General features: G+C 37.1%; 1 protein-coding gene across 2 annotated transcripts in view; it reads left to right on the top strand.

Annotated features, from left to right (window-relative positions):
• Positions 1-467: 467 nt before the first annotated feature.
• robo3 (roundabout, axon guidance receptor, homolog 3 (Drosophila)) overlaps positions 468-26,338 on the top strand; it is a 407,285-nt gene continuing 381,414 nt past the window's right edge. Inside the window, exon 1 of one of the 2 annotated variants that reach the window (XM_051931895.1) lies at positions 468-997. In XM_051931895.1, coding sequence (XP_051787855.1) covers positions 835-997 — 163 coding nt within the window. In that variant the 5' untranslated portion in view covers positions 468-834. The remainder of the gene's footprint in view (positions 998-26,338) is intronic. The other variant, XM_051931894.1, reaches the window with a different exon arrangement.

Below are 26,338 nucleotides of genomic sequence, written 5' to 3'. Positions count from 1 at the left end.
AAAGAAAGAAAGAAAGAAAAAGAAAGAAAGAAAGAAAGAAAGAAAGAAAGAAAGAAAGAAAGAAAGAAAGAAAGAAACTTGCGTACAGCAGCGTAATCTGGTTTCTACTCGCCTATATTTCTGATCAGTTTGTATAGATGAGATAGACAGAAAGTGACAGTATATTGCCTTCCAACTCGTTCCTCTAGGGATGATTATTAATCCAATAATTAAACATTTATTGCCGCCAGCACCTGCTCTCTCACTCCACAGAGACCCCTCGGGAGCCCATCACACGCTTGCAGGAAACGATGCAGCGGGGAGTGAAGCAAAGAGAGAGAGAGAGAGACAGAGAGAGAGAGAGAGAACGAACGTGTAATGCTTGTGGAAGTAAGGAGTGGAAGGGGGAGGGAGGGAGAAAAAAAGAGCATCCCTTCTGAAGGGTCATCAGATTGTCGGATTCTTTCACACCGGCGAGATGTTTTTCCAAGGCATAGTGTGAAGTTATGTGACAGAACGCGAAGACAGACTGACAGACGAGAACAGAGGAAGAGCGACAATGAGGACGTGTTGAAAACAAAATCTGCAACCCCCGATGAGAAAATCTTAACTTTACCGAAAGTGACAAGAGAAAAAGTTGACATTAAATTTGGACTCTATTTGAGCGCCGTCAGTTTTATACGCACACGTTAGCCATTGTGTTTAATATGTTTATTCATTGTGTTACTTTCAGGTCCTCAGTCTGACTTTAGAGTATCTCATTCTAGTTGAGCTTTTTTGTGGACTCATTTTATTGGTTTCAAGACTCATAAAATCAGCAAAGAAGTCAAATCAGCATTTCTCTCCTTTACTAAGATGCTGCGCTACCTGCTCAAGACACTGCTGCAGATGAATCTCTTTGCAGAATCGGTGAGCGGAGACCCGTCCAATAACACTGATCTGCTCCTCAACCTTACGGCGGCGCTGCCTACTCTGGACGGGACACTGTTGGAGTTCGGAAACCTCACAAGCCTTAACGGTAAGACGGACTTACAGTACACACACGCATTCGTCATCGTAGTCCTTTATGCCGCGCAAAATCATCATTTAAATGATGTGTTTTAAACTAACCCTGAAAGTTGTATAGGAGTGTTTTCATAAATAAACTCTAAAATAGCACTAATTATGTTTTCTTTGTGAAAGATTTAGCTTGCAATGTCATTCTTTTTATGCTCCAATTGAACTTTTTTCGTATTTTAATATTGCTACTTCTAGTACTCATCATTATAATGTCAGTACTCCATTAAGTCGAGAGGTAAGATTATTGTCCTTATTGCTTACTTGAAAAGTTCTCTAAGAGCAAACGAATGGAAGCAAAACTGGAGAATGGTGGGTATAAATGACCTCATTTTACAACGTATCCATCAAAAAGTGGGTATCCAAGAAATAAAATGCATCTCAGTGTAAACTGCTTGTAGACTGACAGTTAGTTCAAAATAATAACAATGATTAATGGTTTAATTAAATCAATCAAGTTCCTCAGATATTCAGACACATGCAGCATGACAGCACATTGCATTTCATACGGTTGTGACGTACTGCCCTGCCATTACGATTACAAGAAATCGTGTTAATAATTAAAGCCTATATGTATGTGTGTGTGACATTCGTTAGTTAAAACGTAAAACTTTTGGTGCTTTCCTTTCTGCATTTTCAAGGAAATTCATACTATAAAGGTAAGATTTATTTTACGGTCTTAACATCATTTTCGAGGTGAGGTGTAAGGTGTCATTTTTTTGCGCACATATCCGTTAGTGTGTAAATTCATTTTATTTTTTCCATTTTCTTTAACTTATTTTCTGGACTGTAAACCATTAATATAGAATTTGTTGAACTTTCACTGAAAGATTCTTGAGGTGCAGTCTTTGCTCCAGTCCCGCGAATTCGTACCGTGTGGTTGTAAATGTCAGCGCTGATTTAATGTCACCTTAAGCAGCTGTGCAAAAACTATATATTGGTTTTATTATAGTTTGAGGTTTTATGTGTGAGTGTATAATGGTATTTTTAAGTGCCTTATAAAATTTCCCAGAACTGCTGGTTTGTTTTCCAGCGACAGGTCGTCCCCGGTAGTTGAGTACAATATTTGGTATTGATCAGCAATATCCCGAGAGGTGGTAAGTCGTTGAACCGGCAAGCTGTTCGAACTTTCAGTATTATGGGATAAACAAGGTTTTGTAATGGCTTATAAAATATCCTCCAGGGAAAACAGCAATAATTATATATTTACTTTCCGTTCTGTGTGTTTGTTTTGGGTCTTTTTGTCAATACAAAGTGCGTGATTTATTCATAAACCTTAACCGAAGCAATTATATCGCGGTTGTATATGTATATGAATGTGTCTGTGCGTGACTGGGGGTCGTTTTTCCGTATTTCAATTTTATATACGCGTAGTATAGTTTAGTGGAAATCTATGAGGTTATCCTGTTAAACCCGAGTAATGAACAGCTCGCGATTCAGCAGTATTGGACTCTTTGGTGCGGAGATGGCAGTCACCTTAATGTGATTGTAATTATATTTACGGTAATAGACAAGGCCATTGATTTCAGGTAAGGTTTTTCCTCCTCCAGCACAAGCGAAATCGATAACCCTAACGCTGTTTTTTCATCAGGTGTTCAAATTTTAGTGTCTAAAGCGGAGTTATCTTGTTGGAAATACTGTTACTCAAATCTAAATTAATGTTCGAGAGTCAACACACAATGAAAACGGTTGCAAAATAGTTAGTTAAATTATATCCGGATTTAGATGCATCTGGACACGTTGTTTTGGTTGAATGGAGTCTAGTCATCATGAACATCAGTTTCTTAAGTCTTCCCAGCTGTGCTAAACTGCAGACAAAGTCCCGTTGATTTCGCCATCCTCTAATCAAGAATACAAAGACAAGACTGCTTGGCGTGTGGTACAACGTAATTGGGTAATCACGGAATTGTCTGCGCGCGTTTTTATATCTGGAGACTCGTGCACGCGCACTGTTATGAGCAAATCAGAAAAAGTTAGGAGGGGAACCCAGGGCGGACTTTCTTTCTTTCTTTCTTTCTTTCTTTCTTTCTTTCTTTCTTTCTTTCTTTCTTTCTTTCTTTCTTTCTTTCACAGTTGTTTAATGAAGTCTCGATTGTTTCGGAGTATTTGTTAATTATTACTGGAAAAGTAACGATGAATGAAGTCGTATTGAAAATGTTAAGAATAAGGGGTTTGAGGTCAAATTTCAGAGCCTTTATTATTATTATTATTTTTTTTTTATTAATTTACATTTTTGATATATAGACTATTCATTCCATGGAAAGAATGGGATAAATCAGCAAAATGTATGGAGTTGAAAGATTTTGAGGTATCTTTATAAATTGTATTCAGTTCTGCGTAATGATGACATATATTAATGAATGTTTGTAGAGATATGTGGTTCCTGTACTGTAATTTTTCTTTCTTTATGTAAAGCGTGTTACTGTTTTGCTCCACCCACTTATAGTAATGCATTTTTTCTTTTAATTATTTTTATTAAATGTTATATGTTTAATTCTAGTATATATTTGTGACAGAAAGAAACTTCAAATAATAAATAAATTTTGTTTTATTACTTTCCCTTTTTATATTCATCACTTATTCTAGACCAACTACCTGCCTCTACTGTATATTTAAATTAGAATAAGCTGTTAATTATACATTTTACACCTTCTGATCCAAAGCATGTGTTCTTACCACTTCTAGGAAACACAAAAGAGTTGTATAGTGACACACATCCTAAGAGTTCTCAAATCATGAGGTGTTGGCGTGGGTAGGTTTTTTTTTTCATGTTTAGGCAGTGAAAGGGTTTTGTAGATGAATATTTCAAAAGACTATTCATTAATGGAATTACATACAAATTAGTGACAAATATATGTAAGGGATAAGGTAGCATGTAAAACTGACAGAGTGATTACATATCATAACCTGCAGTTTAATCCGTAATGAAACAACAGAATTATTTGTCAAAACAGAAAAGTTGAATAACACTAAGACATACAACATAGTTAGGAAACTCCTGGACAAAGCAATGAGGTGACCCACCTGGAGTTTCTTTCTTTCTTTCTTTCTTTCTTAGACTACAGAGGTTTATTTCAGTGTATTTGTAAACCATTACCCAATTAGCAATACAGTATATAAGGCAAATAAGGGTTTGTTAGTGAACATTTCAAAATACTGTACAATCATTAGATAACTTTTCAACATACAGACAAATTATTGATGACCTGAATATATGTAAGGTATCGGGTATCATGCAGGTTGACAAAATGAGTACATAGTATGGCTTTTAGGTTAAAAACATAATGTTTTAGTTAAACTACATAATTATTTGGCAAAACAGAAAAGTTGCCTAACACTAAAATATGTATACTTATTTTGAAGGGCAGTCTTGACAGTGAGCTGAGGTGAATCTTTTCTAGAATGTTTTTCACAACACTTAATCAACAAACCCTGAGCTGCTATGTTCACCAGATACAAATACAAACTCCATAACCAAAGTGTGTAAAATTAACTAGTATCTCTAGTTAAACCAATTTGATTTCAATTAACCATTTTATGCCACAATGGTTAAAAACAAAACTGAAGAAAACCTAAATGATTCAAAATACTCTTTTCAATGAATATATTTCATAGCTAATTTTTGATGGGAAGGTTTGCACATTTGTTAACACTTTTGCCCCAGAAATCCAGCATTCTGTATTTGAATCTTGTTCCTGTTGTTGTGAGTTTTCCTCCTTGCACTTTACTTTTTTACTATATGAGATTAGTTTGTGACTCTACCTGATTGTGGGTGTAATCATGGATGCTCCAGTCCATAGTTGCTGCCTGCTTTGTGTCTAATGCTGCCAGAATGCATCCTGCAGCCCATGCCCCTGGTTTGGATTTATCTGTTTTGTAAACTGCTGTGTACATAAACTGTGATGAACTATGTCATTATAAAAGCACTTTTAAGTCTAGAAAAAAACCTACACAACTATGAGTGTGGTGAGCAGCTTTCAAAGAAGGTGAATGGAAGGGATGGATGGGTGGATGGATGGATGCCTAGAGTAAGACACATGGGAGCTGCCTGTGCATGCCACAGGGAATGAGGAAAATGATCAAATATATTCATAGACGGAACAAAGTTACCCCTGGGAATCAAGATGAAAACAGTTTGGGTTTAGAGCAAGAGTGTGCTCCGTTCCTTTGTACTCTGATACTCTTGGGAGTAATAGTTAAGGTGGTATATCAGTGGGCCAGGAATAAGCACATAAAAAGTAATTGAATTTCTATTTGTGTGTGAACATTAGAACTAGGTGACAATGAATGGCCTTCCAAGAGGAGATGTATAAGCTAACATTGCTCAACATGAGAGGACTGATCTTCTAAACAGCACTTGTAATAAGTGTTACACTGATAATAATGCAAAAAAGTCAACATCTTTTGTCCAAATCTGCTATATCTTAAGCAGAGTTGTGGGGAAGCTGAAGCCCCAACGTGAACATATTTTATTAAACTATCAGATGCAAACTATTAAATGTAAAGATGGCATTCAAGTGAGGGGAACAAAGTCTGTATATACTTGTCAAAGGGAAAGCCAGATAGCCAAATGGGATGCCATATCATAAGTTTTTTTTTTTTCTCTCTCTCTTAAGGAGATAGATAAGTTGAATGAGTAAAAACTCATGGCTTTTTCAGAACTTATAACGAGGAACTCAATTTTCATCAACGAATAAGTGGCCAAGAAAGTCTCAGTGGTACAAAGAAAAAAAAGGGGAAAAAATCAATGAAATCTTGATAAGTAATTTAGAAAATAATAGGGAATTTACTGAGGTGTGTTCAGAGTTGCTCGGCAGTGCTTTAAAATAAGCAGCTGCATTATTCTCTGTAACAACTCTTTTGAAGTCCCGCACATCTCATTTAGTAAGGGGAAGATGCTGTGCGGATGAATTAATATTCCCGGTTAGAAGGGAGCAAAAGAGAAAGACACGGCAGCAGGAATATAAAGAGCAAGAAAGGTGTGCTGGAGGAGCAACTCTTTCCCAAAATGGAGAGTCTGTATTTTACGTATCAATCACTAAAACATTAATTGTACAGCCTGAAACAACTATTTGGGTACAAAGGCAGTATCGTCAGAAATCAAGAGCTTGCATTACCTTAATATCTGCAAATAACTATCGACTTTCTTTACTTCTTCAATGCTCTAATAAAACATTTAGGACAGTGAAACACTAAATCAAACATTTGCTATCCATATTCTGAAACCGATATTCCATGAGGGTGAGATTGTGGTCCTACTCACCAGCCGACCAAGAGGACACGCACAAATTCACTTGCCCATTTCAGAATTGTTTTTGGAGTTTAGACATGACCGGAGTGCTGTGAGAAAACCACAATTCTCCACCAAGAAACTGACCAGCCTCTCTGCTTTGCTGCGTTTTCAGTTCTTTCAAAGCCCATTTTCCATGCAAGAGGTCTCAAGGAGCGAAATTGTATTGCGTGAAAACTAGATAACAAGAACCTGCCAAGAAGTGAATGTCAGCTAATCGCACTGTTTTCATAACACATAATTCGCATTTCCTTTTTGTATGTATTTGTCTATTGTTATGAAGTCCGAATCCAGCTATACTTCCTTGATGTCAGGTTGTTTGATTGTTCTTTTCATATAACAATCTAGTTGTTGAGCCCGGCTAATTAAGTGTTAGCTGTCGCACAGGGCATAAGCCACATTCACGCATTCATTCAGTCTCAATTCCACTTAAAATAAAAATATTTTAAAAAATGTTAAACATGGCATATAGATGTTAAAATTCCTCTTAAATCCGACTGAATCTTTATTTAGTCTTTCATAAAACATAACACAACGAGGCGACTGTAATAAACAAAAAATCATTCCAAAATAAATTTAAAAGGTATGAGCTTCTAATTATGTTATACATAGGTTAAAGGGTGAAGAGCAAACTGAACAGAACGACAGATTATATTGAAGAATTGGGATTAGTACAGCTATTAGAAAAGGGTGGAATTATAGTTCATTTACTGAGAAGAGGTAATTATTGAAGCGACATTATACAAGAGTTCACCGATGGACCGTCACTAATAGACCTGGGGAGAGACATCCAGAAAGCAGGGGCCACAAAGATGAATGAGGACCCAGCCCATGCTGGCGGAGAGTGTGGTTGAGTCAGATGAGGGGTGTGTGCTAATTGTGTTTGGTGATTGATGTTTCAAGCAGGTAGACCTTTTAAAGGAGAACTACAGTAATCTGAGCGGGTGGTGATGAAGCCAAAAAGAGAGAGGGTGGGCCTGACCCTGGGAGTGTTCTGTAAGCAGTACAAAAATAATTTTTGACATTACAGCAAAGGGTAGGCGCAAGACTGTCCATGTTTTTTTTTGTTTATTTTCCTTAAATGCAGACATTTACTGGACCCAAAGTCCAGTAAGATATTAGCAAGCCTTTCATGATGAAAATAAGCAAAAAAAGTTACATTTTGCGTGTATTTGGAAAGCAGCAAATGGCTACCACGGAGTTTGTGAAATGATATTTTAAAACTACAGAAAAGAAAACTTAATAAATATCTTGTCCTGTTTGACAAAGTTTAATAAGGAATCATGATACCTTCCAGGTTACAAAACAATCGAATTTCTGCATACACCTACAGGGGGCGGGATCGAGCTATACCTTTGTAGGGAATAGGGATTGATGCGTTTTATGGCACTCCAGCCTATCACATCTGGATTCATATCCTTGTCTGGACTGCGTGAAATTTACACATTCTCTCCTGGTTTCCATGAATTTGCATTATGCATTCTTAAGAAGGCTTGAATCTCTTTTAGGGTTCTGGATACTGTACAACTGTATTTGACTCAGAAAACTGATAAACAGACAAATAGATTTGCACAGCTATATTGAACCATCTTGGAAAGACAACAGAAGGCACTATATAATAGATAGATAAGAACAGCACAGTAAACATTAGATAGATATGACTGACTCAAAGATGTACACGGTAGATAGGGCAGATTGAAAGCATTGTGTAGTAGACTGATAGATATGAATGTCACTAAATACAGTATGATAGGTGTATATAAATGGTGTTCTGTAAATATATAGAAAATGAAAGCCACTATATAATAGATAGATATAAAACTATATACAACACAGATATACAGTAAATTACAGTATGATGAAAGGATAGACAGAGAGTTTGGAAAATCAGTATATAAAATAATTATAGTTGTGTCAAACATACTTTTAATAGATAAAGACTACTTGCCAAATATTTATAAGTACATCTAAAAAAGTACTTTGTTCAATGCCACTGCACATCCCTCAGCCCTTTTTGTTGTTTCTCTCATATTCAGTACTTTTCCAGTACAAGCCTTTGAGGTTTCAGAGCACATTTATACTATCTCAGGTGTTTTAATTCTGTCCTGCAGGATGTGGAACCGAATGGCGACATTCACCCCCACCTCATGTTCCCGTATTAATAATGCACATCATAGCATGTGAAGTGACTTTCTGGATGTTTGGGCTCATTAGCTGAGCCCTTCATCAGCTGTCAGGCAGAAATCAGAGACTGTGATCATTTTAGAAGATGCTCTTTGCTTATTCCTGGCACTGCAGGAGCTTAATCCCTTGTTCCCTAATTGGCAGTGTGGTTGTCAGGGGCAATGAGTTCATTGTAAAACGTACACGGCATGGGCTTAATCCCTCTGTGCTAATGTCTCGATTTGTTGCCTTATTGGGGTCAAGTGAGTCCCTAATACTCACAGGGCTTTCTTCTTGTTTCTTGGACTGTCCCATTACATTATTTTCTCATTCATATTAAGTTCAGTTATTTTGTCAAAGACCTGTAATGGCTGAATGTCCATCAGAATCTTTACACTCTGCCATGGGTCCTTTGCTTCACTGCAGATCCCCATATCAGTGCCTTTAAATTTCCCGTGTTCATTCAGTGAGAAGGGATGACGCCTATTTTTCTAGTTGTATTCATGATTAAGCAACGAGTTCAACATCATACTACATCAACCCATTATCTGTACAAATACTGGACTTCTGAGATTGGTGTGAATAATCCCAAAAATTAAAAAAGTAACAGTATACCCAACAGTGTTCATGGGGAGGCTCAACATGTTTGGATGATGGGGGATAGCCAGGCCTGGTCTGTATCTGCCTATCCAGTTGAGGGTCTATCCTACCAATATTAGGCATCAGGTAGGACTGGATCTGTATAAGGTGTGTGTACTTGGCATGGAACATTCACAAGTACACCCTCACTCATAGCTGACTCAGTCAGAGTCAGTAACTAACTTAAACATGCATATCTTCGTAAATGTGGAGGAAACTGGTTAACCCAGGAAGAATATTCAAATTTCACAGGTAATGACCATGTCAGGTTTTGATAGCACAGATTCATTTAGCAAGCCTCAGTGTCTATAAATGTGCAGGCTTAGGAAATAGCAGATGAATTAGTTTAATAATAATACATTTTATTTATATAGTGCCTTTCCCATGCTCAAGGCGCTTCACAGAGTCTTAGAAAAAACAGCAGGGTATATGTAACATTGGATACAAATGTTTTCCTGAATAGAACAATGAAACAGATGACAAAGCATTAAATAGAATAAAAAATAATAAACCAGAATAAAATACTAAATTCAATACTAAAAGAAAAACCTAACAAATAACCGAATTTGTGATATAACAGACACATAAATTATCCTGAGCACCTGGACAGAGAGGTAAACTGAAAGAAAGGGCAGAATGTTAAGTTAACTTTAAAGCCTTCCTAAATAGATGAGTTTTAACCAGAATCAGATGACCTTAGTAGGCAAACAGGAGCATAGTGATTTAGAAGGTCACTGATGTAGTCCGGTGCAAGGCCATTTAAAGCTTTGTAGTTTATTAATATAATTTTATATTCGATTCTGTAAGACACAGGGAGCCAATGAAGGTGAAGCAGGATGGGTGTGATGTGCTAACTGTTGCTGGTTCGAGTAAGGACTCTTGCAGCAGAGTTTTGAATCAACTGGAGCCGTGATATAAGATTAGAAGGGGCACCTGCCAGGAGTGAGTTACATGCGGGATGTGATAAAAGCATGGACAAGTTTCTCAGCATTAGAAAAGGAGAGGAATGAGCAAACACAGGATATATTACGGAGGTGAAAGTAAGAAAGTTTCTTAATGTGGTTTATGTGAGCAGAATAAGAAAGGGAGGAATCAAAAAAGACACCAAGATTCTTTGCATCAGAAGAAAGTCTGATGAGATCACCGTCAAGAGTGACAGAAAAGGAGTTCATTTTCTTAAATAGCACTTTAGTACCAGTTCACAGGAGTTCAGTTTTGTTGCAATTTAATTTTAAAGAGTTTTGCTCCTTCCAGGTTTTAATTTCACTGAGGCAAGTTGTGAGCTGAGAAAACTCTGATGAAGTTGCACTTTTGACATTGAAATAGAGTTGAGTGTCATCTGCATAAAAATGATAACCCAGTCCATAGCTACGAATAATATGGCGAAGGAGAAGCATATAAATACAGAAGAGAAGTTTAGACAATTAATTAGTATAAAAATTAATATGCTACTTAAACAGTAGTTTAATTTTGAAACAGTTTCCATAGCAGTGTTACAGGAGACTTAGACAGCCGAATGAGCCATTACTGTTTGCGTAGATTTTAAAGTCTAAGTTGCTGGGATGCTTATTTTCTTATGCCAACAGTAGTAAAAAGTCGCAGCCGTAAGTTGAGTAGCCATATGATGAAATGAAGTTGATATAATGGGATAAAGAAATAATCAGGAGGTCAATATACCACACAACAAATAGTGACATCATGTGCTATGCACTTCTGGTTGTTCTAGCCTAATAACATTGTAGCAATAGCGCCTCAGAATGCTGATGTTGTGAAACTGCAACACAAACATGGTGAAAATGGTAAACAGACCTCCAAATACTACCAACCAGACCAGCACTTCACTAAGTTTGAATTCAAAGTAGGCCTCAACACAGGCAGCTTAGCCCCAAACTGAAAAGGCAGGCTTCAAGCCCTTCAAAGGCCAAGGAATGGGGCTCAGCCTTTTAAAGTTAAAAAAAAAAATACTCCAAATACACAAAAATGTTATTTGAGAGAGATGACAATTGCAAATCTGTGGCTTGAGAAGATGAACAAAGAATGTCTATAAATAAATTATTTATTTATACAGTGTAAGCTAAAAGAAGCATAAAATGGCAACAAAGGGAAAATAGCAAAATAAGGCAAAAAGGATTTGCCTTAAGAATGCAATCCAAAGCTAACATGACCAAATCTATAATGCAGTTCTCAGAATCCAAGATGAAAGCAAAAAATAACAATAAACCTGAAAAATCCAAGAAAATACTATGATCATCCTCTACACACAACTCTCCATGACTGTCTGTTCGACTTAGCCCTCAACCAGAGTATAAAGGCTGAGGACAGTCCTAAGCAATGAAATCACAGTGTGCCCACCTCTTTGGGATCTACCCACAGAGTACATGGGACACAGGCAAACAACATAAACTCACCATACACAAACTACTAAATAATAAATTAACTTAACAATATTAACAGAAATGAAGTAGCAACACATTAAAAATAACAATTCAAAACAACAGAAATGACCATAAACACAAAAAAAAAATGTAAGCCAGGTTAGAAACCTTGGCCAAAACATAACAAGTAAGCACCCTTGGAAAAATATAATTGCACTGGAAAAAATGCTAAATATTTTCAAAAGCTTTAAAATTAAATCAAAACTAAATTTCAATGTGAATTCTATTCAAATAGGCTTTACAGGTATCATGTACACACACCAATGTTTTTTAATTCATTAATAAGAGACTGATAAGTTAATTGACTCAAAGAAGGCCCCAGAGCCCACGAATTGTAAGGTCTCAACCCATAACCTTTCTATGTTGCATTACAACTCTTTTGCCACAAGGAGACCATACAGTCTACTGCAGATGTGGATTAATCCACTTTTAGAAGAGTTGGATTGGCTTCTGGTTAACAGCTTTACTAGAAACTGATGGGAAACTCTTACCAATCTTCTGTACTGGTTAAGCCACTTTTCAGAAATATATGACCATTTCAACCTACTGGTGACACTAACGAGAACTCACATTTCAGAATACATTGCTTGAGCTGGGGCAGCTTTTTAAAGAGTGGGCTACTCATTGGTGCTCTCCTGCAGAGAAAGTGTGCAGCTTTTTAAACATCCAGCATTAAAGATACATTGTACCAAATGAGCCACTCACGTTTCAAGAAATGAGAGGAGGTAGGAGTGTGGTGGGGGGTAAAGGGGAATTAATGCTTCTGTCTGAACTCAGAGCCACTGCTGTGTTTATCTGTATTGACTAAGCCACCAAGGAGTGTCTTGGCTTATTCTGAATATAATCAACAATATTTGGCCTCTTTCCTTTTGAAGAAATATGAACACCCTTGGCTGTTCTTGTTTTATTGTTTGTCCATGCCTTTATTTCTGTAACATTTTGCAGGCTTTGTGTTTTTTAAATTTAATGATCATTGAAGAGACAGAAACTCAATGAGCATTAAGAAAACAGTATGCTCAGCTAGCAGAGTGCGACTGGCAGATCATCTGAATGCTTTACAAACTGCTGTGCCTCAGCATACTTGATCACTAACAGCAGATTGACTCATTTAATTGAGTATACATCTTACAAAAACTGTATCTTCAAAAAGAAGTATCTACTGAATGTCGGTTTATGGATAACAAAAACATACAGTATGTTTGACCTTTGTTATGATTTATGTAGTGCCTTTAATCGATAAACTTCGTAAAAATGTTCAGAGAGTGAATTTTACAATTTTTCACATTTCACTGAAAGTCAAGCAGACATGCAGGTTTGTACTCTGTGACACACACTGTAGAATTCAAAAAGTCTGAATTGCAAAGTGGGGGAACCTTAATGAAGACATTGTATGTTAATAGTTTAGCCCAGAGGGAGTTGTAATAATTGTAGTAGTAAAGAGGATGAGTAGAGAGGACAGTGAAATTCTTACTTGCAGGCCCAACCAACACACAACACATCTCCACTCTCGGTTAAATAATAAAAATGTTTTCATTCAGGATGCCTGAGGTGAGTGCTGGTTGGTGGGTGGTCCAAAACTGAACTGGGAGCGTAGATGACTGTGCATGCCACATGGGTACACAGTGCCCAAATTAGGAGCACTTTGGTTTTCTTCAGTGCACAAATTTTTATTTATTTCTAGTAAACGGTTGTCCACTCTCTCATTCTTTATGCACCATTCCTTTCGTACATTCAAAAGTATGTCTCTTTGTTCTTTTGGGACTTACTGTAGATGGCTGCTGTCCCACACCACCAGTACTCCTTTATGTTTGTGTAATGCTGCTTATATCAGTCTTCAGGCCTAGGTGGCTTTTTGTACCATTATTAAATGTGATATTTCTATTTTTTAAGTTCCTGCCACTTTATTCTGAGTTTTAAGGGACCTCTTTGTTTAAAAAAAAGAAGCTGACAAGCTTCAAAAGATTTTAGGTAATAAAATGCCAATTATTTTAGTACCATAGGTTCCTGTGTTTCACTAGTGTTATTGATTATCCTATACATGTACAGTATGGATTGGCATTTGTGCATGTAAAAACATATGTGTGGTTGTGTTAATAGTATGTATTTTGAATGTTTTTGTCTGACTGGCAAAAATGTGCTTAGGGTTGCACAGAAAAGACTGAACACCCACTGGAAACTTCAGAGAGAACGAAAGAGAAACTCATCATGCCCTCTGGAGGGCAGCTAGGTCCAATAGTCAGGGACACTAATGTAAGAAAGAAAATGGTGGATTGGATGAAGCATGCTGTGTTAGACATGGATGATAGTGGGCAGGCAATCAAGCAGTTAAAAGTGTCCATCCCTCGCTCTTTTCAGTTAGAAGAAGTACACTGCAATAAAACTTGCAGCATGGTGTGTTAAATGGGTATTTATGCATGCGGTCTCTAAAGTCTAGACACAGTGACTAAGTCACTGACACCATACCGGTCGCCAGTTCAGTTCTTAACTGTACCCTACTGTGCAACCCTGATCAGGTCACTTAGTCTATGTGCCTTAGCTGTAAAAAACAGCTTTAAATAGAGGTAATGCAGAACGGTATTGTAAGTCCACTCAAATAAAGTCATCAGATAAATACGTAATATCGACAAAATGTGCAAAGGTAGAATAAACAAAGTAAACAGAACTCAGTCAGAATTATTTGTTCAGTTGTATGTTAAGAAGTGTCTGATTTCATTTGCACATGCGCATGCACTGATTTCCTATGCTGATCAGATTATAAGATAAGGCAGGCAGCACAATACATGAGTTACACTCAGGGAGCATGTCAAACTTAATCACTGGCGTTGATGAATCTCGTTGATTTGAGGATGTCAGATTGCATGACTAGAAATTGCAGGGGGTGACAAATTACTTGATTCCCTCATAACTTCTCAGACTTCTTTTTCATGAATGTTTTCCAGGAATAATAATAATACCTTTTATTTATATAGCACCTTTTCAGCCACAAATTCTGCTTGTTTGTTTTTTTCCATTCTGTAATTGGAGCAGAGCACCCTTTGGTTGTCAGCAATTGCACACACACAGGAGCCTGCTCCTATGGCTTGGGTCGTTGCAGACTGCTATGAGTGAGTCACTGGGAACGTCACAGTAAAGACTGCATCTGTGTAAATGAAAGCTATGACTGAAAATCACTGAAAAAGTTATGTAGTATGATGAGGGCTTAAGTGAGGTGCATGCACGCTGATGAGGCGTATCCATTACCAGTCTAAATCCTTTTGGCTAAACTCTCAATCTCCTGTTTCATTTCAGGAAATTAGAAATACTGTATTATACAAATGGCATCAGGTACACTGACATTTATGAAGAGAGGATTATAAAGCTATACGGACACCTAGTGAAAACCTGATTATTGGTGTTATCTGAGTGAAAGGGCAGTAACTGCAATAACAATAAAACACAAAATCTGACTGAAACTATAATTGGTTTCACAGTTTTAGCATGTTTAGGAATACTGTACCTTCAACATTCATATAACTTGTTAAAAGCTAAATCCATCCTCCTTCAATTGAGTACTTTAACATAAGGATCTATCTATCTATCTATCTATCTATCTATCTATCTATCTATCTATCTATCTATCTATCTATCTATCTATCTATCTATCTATCTATCTATTATCTATCTATCTATCTGGATTATTATATTGCAATATTATTCTCATCAAGGTTTACAGGTCAGTACTGAGTTTGTTGCTTTTGTGGAGGCTGCTTCAGGCAGGACAGGCAGTGAATTGAAGGAGCTCCGCAATGCTGCCAGCCCCACAAGCAAAAAGGGCAAAATAGCACCGGCTCACTAAGGCCAACTCACTAAGGCTTTTGCATATCATCATACTTGCAGTCACTATCTGTCATCTATTCATAAATTCCTGTCATTTCTGTTCCAGGCTTTAATCAGTCAGATTGTTTCATTTGGAGCTCAGCAGCTAATCCCATGTATTAATATCTGATTCCTTTGTGATGAGGCGCTGAATGGTTTTTATAATACAAACTTACACAAGAAGCTCATTTCAGATCCATCTTCCCCGAAGGCGCAAGAGGAATTAAACATTTACTGTAGCTGCCAAAAGCCTTTCCTGCTGAATTGGAAGCTTATTTTTCTTTGTTTTATTTGTGGTTTTGAAAATTTCATTCTTTTCAAGGTGAATGGCCAAACTTGTTTGAGCACAGTGCTTCTGACTGGTATACCGACCTGTGCACACAACACATTACTTGCAATAAAGCAAAAAAAGAGTGTTTGACTGTCTAATTCTAATGTCAGCTAAAACAGTTGTATACATTTATTTGGATGTGTCTTATTGGGTACTGAAGGAAGCTGTCTTAATCTCAGTGTGGTTTTTGCTAGTCCACATATAAACTGAAAACAAATTTTATCAAATATGGCGGGGAAGAGGAAGGCATTGGTTGACATAAGGATATTACACAACCTTTAAGAGGGGTTTTCAAGACTGTACGAGATTATTAAGTTGCACATAACCTTCACAGCCCATGGAGGTTTATTTATCATTGTTTCATTTCCTGTGCAGATTGTGCATGCACATCCTGGCTTCTTGCTCTCATTTATGGCTACTCTCATTTCCACCCACAGTTTAACACAGTACATATGCAAGTCAGCATAATTCACAACTCTAAATTGTCCTAGTTTGAGTTAGTGTCTGTATATGTGTTAATGTGCTCTGAAATAGTTTGACATCCCATCCAGGTTGGGTTCCATCTTTCCATATGATGAACAGGGGGTACAGAAAATAGATAAGATTATTGACATCTTAATTTCAAGTTATTAATATTCTGCTCCATATCTATTGAATGCTGTAAATTATTATTGACTTACATTTTTATTTTTGTCCAGTGTCACACAGCTTCATTTTTCAAGTTGTTTTAATTTTTTTTATAAAGTGTCAAATTTGAATGTGAAAGGTGCTGTATAAATTAATATAAACTGGGAATATATGTATCTACTCAAAGTACTTGAACTGGAAAAGCACATATTTAACATGAATGAAGGGATGGATGTATAGATACAGTAAGTGCATACCTTGGTGGAGCTGTGTTACTGTTGTCACCTTCAGTGACATGTAGGTCAGTTGACTCTGCTTTATCTGGGAAGCCATTTATGCTTGAATCTATAAAACAATACATAAAATAAAAACAGGTTATGAGCAGTGTTTTGCATTTGGGCTCAAATGCCTAAAGATAATGTCATGACTAAAGCTTTTTACAATCTGCAGATTATTGTAAAATGTGACTAAAAAGTCAAAGTCTTTACAAATAGAGTGGTGGCTCTGAGGCTAAGGATCTGCGCTGGTATCCTGAAGGTTGCCGGTTCAAATCCCCGTCACTGCCAAAAGAGATCCTACTCTGCTGGGCCCTTGAGCAAGACCCTTAACCTGTAATTGCTCCAGGGGCGCTGTACAATGGCTGACCCTGCGCTCTGACCCCAAGGGGTATGCAAAAACTAACAAATTTCTAATACGAGAAATCGTATAAGACGAAATAAAGAACAAAAAAAAAAATAATAATAAAGGTTTGACTAGGTGCTTGGTTGGAATGAAACTTAAAATGACATTGAATCAGAACATTAAAGATGGTGTATAAAAATAAAATTAACATGCCTTGAAAATCTGCTAAGCACAGTTCCTAAAGAGCAAGTCTCATTTTTCAGTGTCTTTCCTAAACAATACTGAAACCACTTAATCCTGTGTTTTTGCATTTAATTGACACAACTAATTATATCAGGAATCTCTGCAGGGTGTCAGGAAATTCTTTATGCAGGTCCTGTTTGACAGAAGAACATCTTTTTAAATGTTGGATATGTAATAATTATATTTTTATTCAATTCCCTGCCATCCCCCGACTTCACATTGATCAAACCCCAGCTTTGTCACGAAGGCAGTGATTTTCCAGGTCCATATTTACTTTCCTGCTGTTTCCTGTTAAAAGCATGCTTTGTTTGAGCAGAGACCGGAGAGGAGCTGCCTTTGTAACACAGTAGCCAGGTGATAGAGTATATCCATGACACCAGGGTTACCAAAGCCGGGCCATGACCCTTGACCCTTTCTTTATTCTTGTTTTATTGGTTAAGAGGGTCATTAGCTGAGCTTTACTTGACACAAGTCAGTGGGCTCCAAACCCCACCACACACACTCCCAAGTATTTTTGCCTCGCTTAATAGAGTGGATCAGTGTTTTTTAAATGAGTAAACCATTTGTTCATGACATCTGCTTCCCGTATTGTTATTGTAATGAAATAGGCCCTCCTACTGTCCACCATCCATGCCATCTCATCATTCCTTTGTCATCACGTCAGAGCCACAAATTAGCCCTCCAGTCACACTGTGCTTGATTGCTTCCTCCAGGCAATACCATGCTTGCTGTTATTATTATTTTTATTACTATTACTACAGTACCTTTTCGGAAATGCACTGTCACTCTTAGCATGTCATGTTAATTATGGAAGGCTGATACGGGCTTTTTATCTGTCTCATTCTCCTGCAAAGTGGCAAACTTGTGGTATATGAAGACAATGCCACGCTGGCTCCCTAGCTGAAGAAGGTAGTGGTGACAGCTCCATTTCCCTCATTAATATAATAAAAAGGGAAGAAGAAAGAGGCATTTATTCCAGCTAACAACTTACCTTTTTTGCCCTAGATTCAGTCCTTTCAAGTTGCTCAACTGTTCCCTGCCAAGACTCCTGCTGTGTAGGTAGAGGTTAAGACTTTGGACAACACTCTGACGTTATGAGTTTGAATCCTTCTAATGACGCTGTGTGACCATGAGCAAGGTACTTCACCTGCCTGTGCTCAAATTGGAAAAAACAAAAGAAATAGCACCAGTTTTATCTCAAACATTGTAAGTCCTCATGGATAAAGTCAGTTTTCCAAATTAGTAAAATACACGATACTTGCCTGATGAACTACATGCCCCACCATCACATTCTGAAAAATATGTCTGAATTGGATTATATTTTTCTATCACTGCTAAGAATAAAATAATGATCTGCAGCATGGAAGCATACATACTGTAAATGCTCAGGTTTATCCATCTTTTTGTCATTAACACTTGAGAGCTTCTAGAAGGAGTGTGTGAGAAGGTACTGCACCAGGTTACAACCTCAACTTGGAGACATGCAATGGAATTGCAGTAGCTGCTTATCATGACGTTAATAGTGGCCCAGTTCTCTTTGTGTCTCTTGCCTTATGTCTTTAAACAGTGAACTGACCTAACAGACAAAGGAACACTGGATTCTCACTTCAAACAGGCAGGCTCCTACTGCACATTACAGAGAAGAGAGCAAACAAGAGGGCTGTCTAGGGGTGTAATTGTACAAACGACTGCTAGAGGGCACTCTTACCTGCTGGCTCAGGGGTTATGTATGAAATTCCTGACTAGCCATATCCTGAAAGTGTAGCTATTAAAAAGATGCACCTGTCACAAATTCAGAAGATAAGTTGAGAAAAGGGCCAGATAGGCCGCAGCAGAGAACAGACTATGGGTGGAAGAACTTTGTGGCATTTTGAGTATTAACCCACCAGTTATTTAGCAGCATGTTTTCTAGTTTAAATAGGACTGTTTGAGCAATATGATTTCCTTTATCTTTGTAATTTTATGATTTCTTAGGTTTTCCCTTTAATCATCCCTGTCATTTTAGTTTTATGGTTTTAAATGTGATGTGTTTTTAGCATGACGAAAAACTACCTCAGTCTCAATATGCAGAAGCAGGTGACATTTGTGTGTGTACCACCATGTGATAAAAGCACCAGAACATAAATGCAAAATTGCATAATAAACAGATTTTATAAATGCAGTATAGGGAAAGGTTATTAAGAAAGAAGAAGCTTACAACAATACAATACAACAAAACAGCTAGCAGCCATTTATGGTTCTCAATGAGAACAGAAACACTCTTAACATTAAAGCAGCTTACTTAATTTCCATGCAAGCTCATTGTTTTACTCTCAACCTTTTCCTTTATACTGTTTCACCATTAAACATTTGCCTTATCCCCTGTCGCTCTCAGGTAATTTAAGTTGCTGAAGTCTCTTTCAGGGTCTTGGGCTTCGCCGCACAGGGCTTAGGCCACCATGCTACAGTGCCATCCGGTGGCTGTTACTAGCTGTACACACTAATAAAAATGTAGAGACTCAATGTACTGATTTTTAGCTGTGTCCCTTCTCTAACAGGCAGCACAACTGAATTAGTTGGAGGATGCAATCTGGACATTTTGACATTCCTTGTGTTCTCCTAAATTGCAGCACTTCCTCAAATGTGTAAGCTATAAAATAGGTTTATGTAGTTCTCAAAGCACCTTTTAACAGTCCAATGCCACCATGTTTCTTGTTTTACCCTGGCTTTGTATGAATTATATCATGTTTGCAAAGCAGTAATATATTAACATAATACGATACATTTTGGTGCCAGTTAATGAAGTTTTACTTTGTAGTGGTAACAGAGCTACTGTTCAAAAGTGTTACTTACCCTTTTTCACCTAACATGATGTACTTAAGGCTGATTCCTAATTTCTTGATAATAACAATGTTAATGCTACTATTAGGAACACACTTATTCTCATCCATCCATTTTCTAAATCCACATCTTGCATTTAAAGAATTACATTAAGCCGACTATACCAGTCACAAGGCAGGAAGGGACCAATCCTAGACCAAGCTCATCACAAAGGAAATGACAGTGAGCTGATATCAAGTTGTTAATACACAATGCATCATTTTAATGTGGGAGGATACTGCAATGCAAGAAGAATATCCACATGAAGAGAGGCAGAACATGCACACCTCCATTCAGACAGTGAGCAAGATTCAAAACTGAGTTAATTTTTACTATGTTTAATCATGCATCTATTTTCTTCCATCTTCTTAACCTGCTTATAACTGAAGTACTAACAAACATCTATATTCTATTCTATTCTATTCTATTCTATTCTATTCTATTCTATTGACAGATACCTGGTATAGGGCCATTTCCTGGCTTATGTGTAAGTGCTGCCAGAACAGGCTCTGTTTCATTTTGACTATGAAGTGATTTAAAGAGGTTTGAGAATGTAATGTTCTCTTACATTCTCAAAGTCACTTAATCCAGATCAGGGTCATGGAGGGCTGGAGGCCATCTCAGTGGCTAAGCCTGCAAAACAGTAATGACTAACAAAATAAATAAATACTGTTTGTGGAAAAAATGCGAAAAAAAAATTAAAAGAATTAGCTTAAAATCAATAAAACACATAAAATACACAACCAATATATATACATTCTGTTGTGCAAAAATGAACTCAAATATCAGTTACTGGCATGTACTATTTTGTTTCTGGGAAGCTGGCAGTGCAGTGAAGTGGTGCAAATTACAGTTCTAAGATATCTCAAACATTTTAAATGGCACTGTTTCTTACAATTTTTAAAGGCCATATATAAATTAGGTACTTGAAATATATGTAACTCTTACAGTTCATAATTACCTCAAAATTTTTGTAATAATATTTCATTATCTCAAAAATTAATGCCAAATACCAAAATACTGCCTGAGGTGCTTGCCTTTTCACCTCACCCCAGACCATAGCCCTACCTATAAGCACCGGACTCAAGGCAAGAAATGGTTTAGGATAGTGTGTCAATCCATTACCGGTTCCACTCATGCTCACACTGTGACTGACTCTCGGCAATGTGGATATCCCAATTCACTCAACTTGCCTTTCTTTATGGAAAAAAAACTGTACCTGGAGAAAAATCCATCCAGAGCCAGGGCGCACAAACAAACCCCCACGCAACCAACAATGACAAGCCACCAAACTGCCTATATTATATTATATTATATTATATTATATTATATTATATTATATTATATTATATTATATTATATTATATTAATATAGAATAGACTAGATTATAAATTCATTACTTTTGGACTCTCACATTATTAGGATCATGTGGAATTGGAGCCTAGTAACATCAGACAGTAAGTATAAATCAACTCTATAAGGATGCCAGTCCATCCTAGGATATACTCACATGCACAACATATATTGTCAGAATTTAGAATCATGAGTCAGCAAAACTCTGGAAGGAATGTCACGAAATTCCACACAGCCCAGGTCAGGAGTCAAATTCAGGTGCCTAGAGCTTTGACATCTTATTAAACATTTAACAATGGGTTGCCTACTATTAAGAAAAATAGTAGCATCTTCTAAACATGTTAGAAGATGGATGAAATTCACAATGGTAACAGCAATGAACAAATCAACACAATGATTATTATTTGCTGTTAAAAACTTAGTAAAACAGTCTCACTGGCTATAAAAATGCTACAGTTTTTAAAAATAATTATTGAAATTTTTATTAGATTAATAATCTTTCAAAAATTCAAGGGGTAGTTGAAAAAAAAATTGCTGGACTTTGACTTAAATTGGTGAGTCCTTCATCAGTCATATGCATTTCTGATCTCGCACATGCATCCCCAATTATGGATTAGTCAAGCAGCTTCTTAAACACTAAACTATGGGATTTGGTCACCTTCTCTCATGTCCAAAATATGCTTCTTTACCCATGAAGCAATTCACGAGACTTCAAGGTTGTAACTTTATTTTCCAAAATCACTAATCTTTGCAGGTGAACTCTGTGGCTTAACTCATAAATGACATAAACAAAAGCAAATTAAAAAGGTAAACATTGAGTGTCAAAAGCTATGCTCAATAATTCAAACAATTAAAATTCATACAGCAATGAAACACAAGTGGCATTGTCTTTCAGAGTAAGGAGTATAAGCAAAAAAAGAAAAATCCAATCCATGAACAAGGGATTCAGTTAAATAAGCCTCTGATTATGAAAACCATCAGTTCCAGTGCTCCCCCAGGACAGAGTGTGAGAACAATTGGCCTAACGCTATTTAACTTGTCAGTAAGTGTTTTGGGATGAGACTGTGATGATGTGGTTAGTGCTCGTGCCTCATATTTATTGGGACCTGCGTTTATCACCCAGCTTAGTCTTGAAAGAGTCTGCATGTTTTCCGTGTGTCACTCTGAGATTTCACATAGTACTACAGTTTCCTCTCTCATCGTTTTTCTACATGTTAAGTTACACATTGATCACTGACTTATTATTATCAAAATTGAGATTTCATTGAAACTGACTTATCATTGAAGTTGACTTATCATGAATAAATACAGACATCTTTGTATCCAGCACTGCTAGAAGTATACTTCAGCTTATTGTGACCTGCTAATAAAAAAAATGGTTGGATGCACTAACTGCTTGTTAGCACTGCTACTAATCTGTGAACAGATTGCACCTTATAAATATTTCATAAAGCTCATTTGCAGACAATCAATTAAACATTTTGTGAATTGCTTTGACTTAATGCAACATGGTTCAGGTTGATTACTAACACATTATTAACCTTGTTATGAATCTTTTAATATAATCAATTTTGTAAACAACAGGTAGAAGTAATTTTCATATAAGAGGGAGCCTCAGAATGCTTTCCCTGTTACAGAGGGTGAAGCACTTGGCAGTCTGGGAGGACATTTGGAGTAGGGCCATTGTTTATCTAGCTTGAAAGAAGCCAGTTGGCATGGTTTTGGCATGTATGAAACAGGAAGCATTGAGTAGTGACTAAGATCCTATGGAACCTCATCTGCCTGACCTCTGAGTATAACAAAGAAATTTAATTTTTATGGGGGTTTGAGCATGTTATCTGGCCCCCTTCTGGTCAGGTACTGTAAAGCGTTGACATGTTAATTCCAATCACACACGCCCTATGAGACTCTTAGAGAGTTCCTTCAACTGCTTGTGTTCTAAATTGTATCTAAGCACAATTGATTATTTTTGTGTCCCACTTATGGCAGAGTCTGGAAAGTACAAGGTTGTCTGTTCGGTTCCCAACAAAGATGCAGCTTGTAATCCTCAGAGCATCATCTTACTTGCTTGGGCTCTAGCTGTATACAGGTAGAATCTGATTGTGTGAACTCCAAGTGACTAGGAACAATAACACATGCTCTCATTCAATCCTCAAAATTCACTCATATGTCCTCTTTCCATGACACTTTATTATTTTTTTTTAATTATTTCTATATTTCAACATCTGAAACCTTGGAAGGTAAGGGCATTTTTTACTCAGGGCTACACAAGGAGTCTGTGGTTGGGATAGGATAAGACACCTATTCTGTTTCTTAAATGGGTTCACTGTCAGGTATGGGGACTCACTCATGGACCCAAAGCATTGAAGGCTACAAGGCAGAGCCTTTGTTGCTAGGCCAGATAGTCAAACATTTTTTTAAATGTCATTTACATGGTAACTACTTCAAACACTTTTACACATTCTGTTCCTTTTTTTAAATTATTTCTACAGTCTCTTTAGTGGCAGATAAAGGGAACACAGAAACTGACATTCTTGTTTGTTTCAAGGCAGTACCTTTGTTGCTAGACTAAGCTAGACAAGTAAACTCTGTTTTATATAGCACTTATTCTATGGAGACCACCCTCCATAGTGCTTTACAAATACTGTTTCCTTTTTGCTTTTTATAGGACTTCTACTCTGTTCTATTCATTTACATGTGAGAGGACTCACTCAGGATCATTCAGGAACCGAAAAAATTGTGTGTTACAATGCAGTACACTTTTTAACTAGCCATACAAATTTAATTTTATATAGATGGAGTAAATAGGAGGAGTGTCAGCAATCATTTGTTAAAGAAAAACAAAAAGCAAAGTTTTTTGTAAGCTAAAAAAATAATTGCAAATACTATTGTTAGAACTGTAACTAGGTTCTCTTTGTTCAGCTAGTATTCCCTACACAAAACAACTTTACTGGGCGTCCAGGGCACAAACCCAAGCTGACAACCTGTGCTGAGTACAGAAAACAACCATCCTAGCCAAATGAGCCAAAGGAGAGCTCCATTGGCGTAAGAGGCTAATTGGATTCTGACCTGGAGGGTGTCTGTTCTTCACAGAAGGCTTGTTCCATTTAAGCTCCACTGCAAAGACACAATGTTTTCACTAAATTGAAGGCTATACAGCCATAGTGTTGAATCTGTAACCATTTTGCATGACATTTCAAGATATTGTGTGTGTGTGCGCGTCAGATGAGTATGTTTCTATATTATTAATGGACCTTGTACTGTCCAGATTTGTTTGTGTATAATTGAAATTGCTCTCTTTTATTGTATGTTTAAAGTAATTTCTGAGTTTATATACATAAATGTGTGTTTTGCACTTTACTGTTAATACATTATCGCTGCAAACCTGTGATTGAGTAGCACCCTATCCAAGGTTGTCTTCTGTCTTGGGCCCAGTGCTGTTTGTATAGCTAATGGTGCTCTGAATTGGTTTAAGCAAGTTTGAAAATCGAAGAAAAACTACAGTTATAAGTTGAATAGTATTAAGCAAAAAATAAATGGATTGACTGATTGATCCTACACAAGTCGAACACGTTTAGTTGAAGCTACCCTCTCAGGGTCATACAGTGAGTCTACTGAAAGGAATAAAACAGCCACTCTTTACTGTCCAAATCCATGGACACTAAGCTTCAAACAATCATTTTATTTTATATAGTGTATTTTACATAGTGAACATCAGCCTAAACACAGTTGTCTTCATATTTATACAATATTAATGTTCAGAAGCTGAAGTGGCAGTGGCTCACTAGTAGGAACTGACCTAACAGCATTATATTTTAAAGTCCACAGGTTAACTTGGTAAGTTTCAAATTGTTGCCATCTTAACTTTACACGCCGATTTAAGTGTCATTATGTAAAAGGTCATCCATTTTGTTCGAACTTCTTAAGAAGTAGTGTGAATTAAAGCCACAAGGTGGTGTCAGCTTTTGAGTCCCTGTGACAGTTCAAATAAATTAGTGACTCTGTTAATTAGTGCTTTTCCAGAGGAAGCTGCTAAATAGGCAATGTTTGGAGGTGGACTTTATTACAACCATGCATTCACACATTAATCATAACAATCCATTCATTAAAGTGCAATTAGGCTAATATCCAGCTTAGGATTCTTGTGTGCATTAGTAAGTACATTCCTTCATTCTTTGCTCATTTGTCCTTTGTGTTTGTTTTCAGGAGAAGAGAGGAGCATGCTGAATTATCCCTGGCAGCGTAAATGTTAATCTGTGAAAACGGCCGGAGTGTTTGTGAGAGTGATGAATCGCTTTTGCCCTCTGTGTAATCAGAACCTGCAGAGAGGCACAACCCGCCCAATCAATAGGCATTTCACTGTTAAACACTAATTAAGACATTACAGGGGAGCACTGGCAGTCTGCTCTGGCTCAGTCATCGGGGAGCTCACAGCAGGAACGCTCACAAGACTGTCAAATCAGCCGGCCCCTGGCTCCCAAAGAGAGACTCTGTAATGATGATTACACTGTCAGACACACTGAAACAGTAGAAATAAAAACAGGAGTAATAATGCAGCCATTACGATGACTGTTGTATGTAGGCAGAATGCACTGTAGTGTTAAATATGTCAGCGCCAGAGCTCCGAGCCTAAATCTCTAGGTACACAGCCTTTGACTGATAACTGAGAATCAGCTATTAAATAAATAACTCTGAAAGTGTTTTAAATGGCACATTTGCTATCGTGATTAATTACAATAATAAAATGACTCACAATATTAATAAAAAGCATAAAGTATGTGGACCACCGCAGCATGTACAACTGCCCTAACCCGACACAGACAGGCAGACACAAGTTCCAGTCCAGCACACATGTTTATTTACAGTTGGGGAGCACTTTTCTCTGC

This window comes from Erpetoichthys calabaricus, chromosome 9 (genome assembly GCF_900747795.2).
Source record: "Erpetoichthys calabaricus chromosome 9, fErpCal1.3, whole genome shotgun sequence".
Classification (NCBI taxonomy): domain Eukaryota; kingdom Metazoa; phylum Chordata; class Cladistia; order Polypteriformes; family Polypteridae; genus Erpetoichthys; species Erpetoichthys calabaricus.
This window is presented reverse-complemented; position numbering and strand designations above follow the sequence as displayed.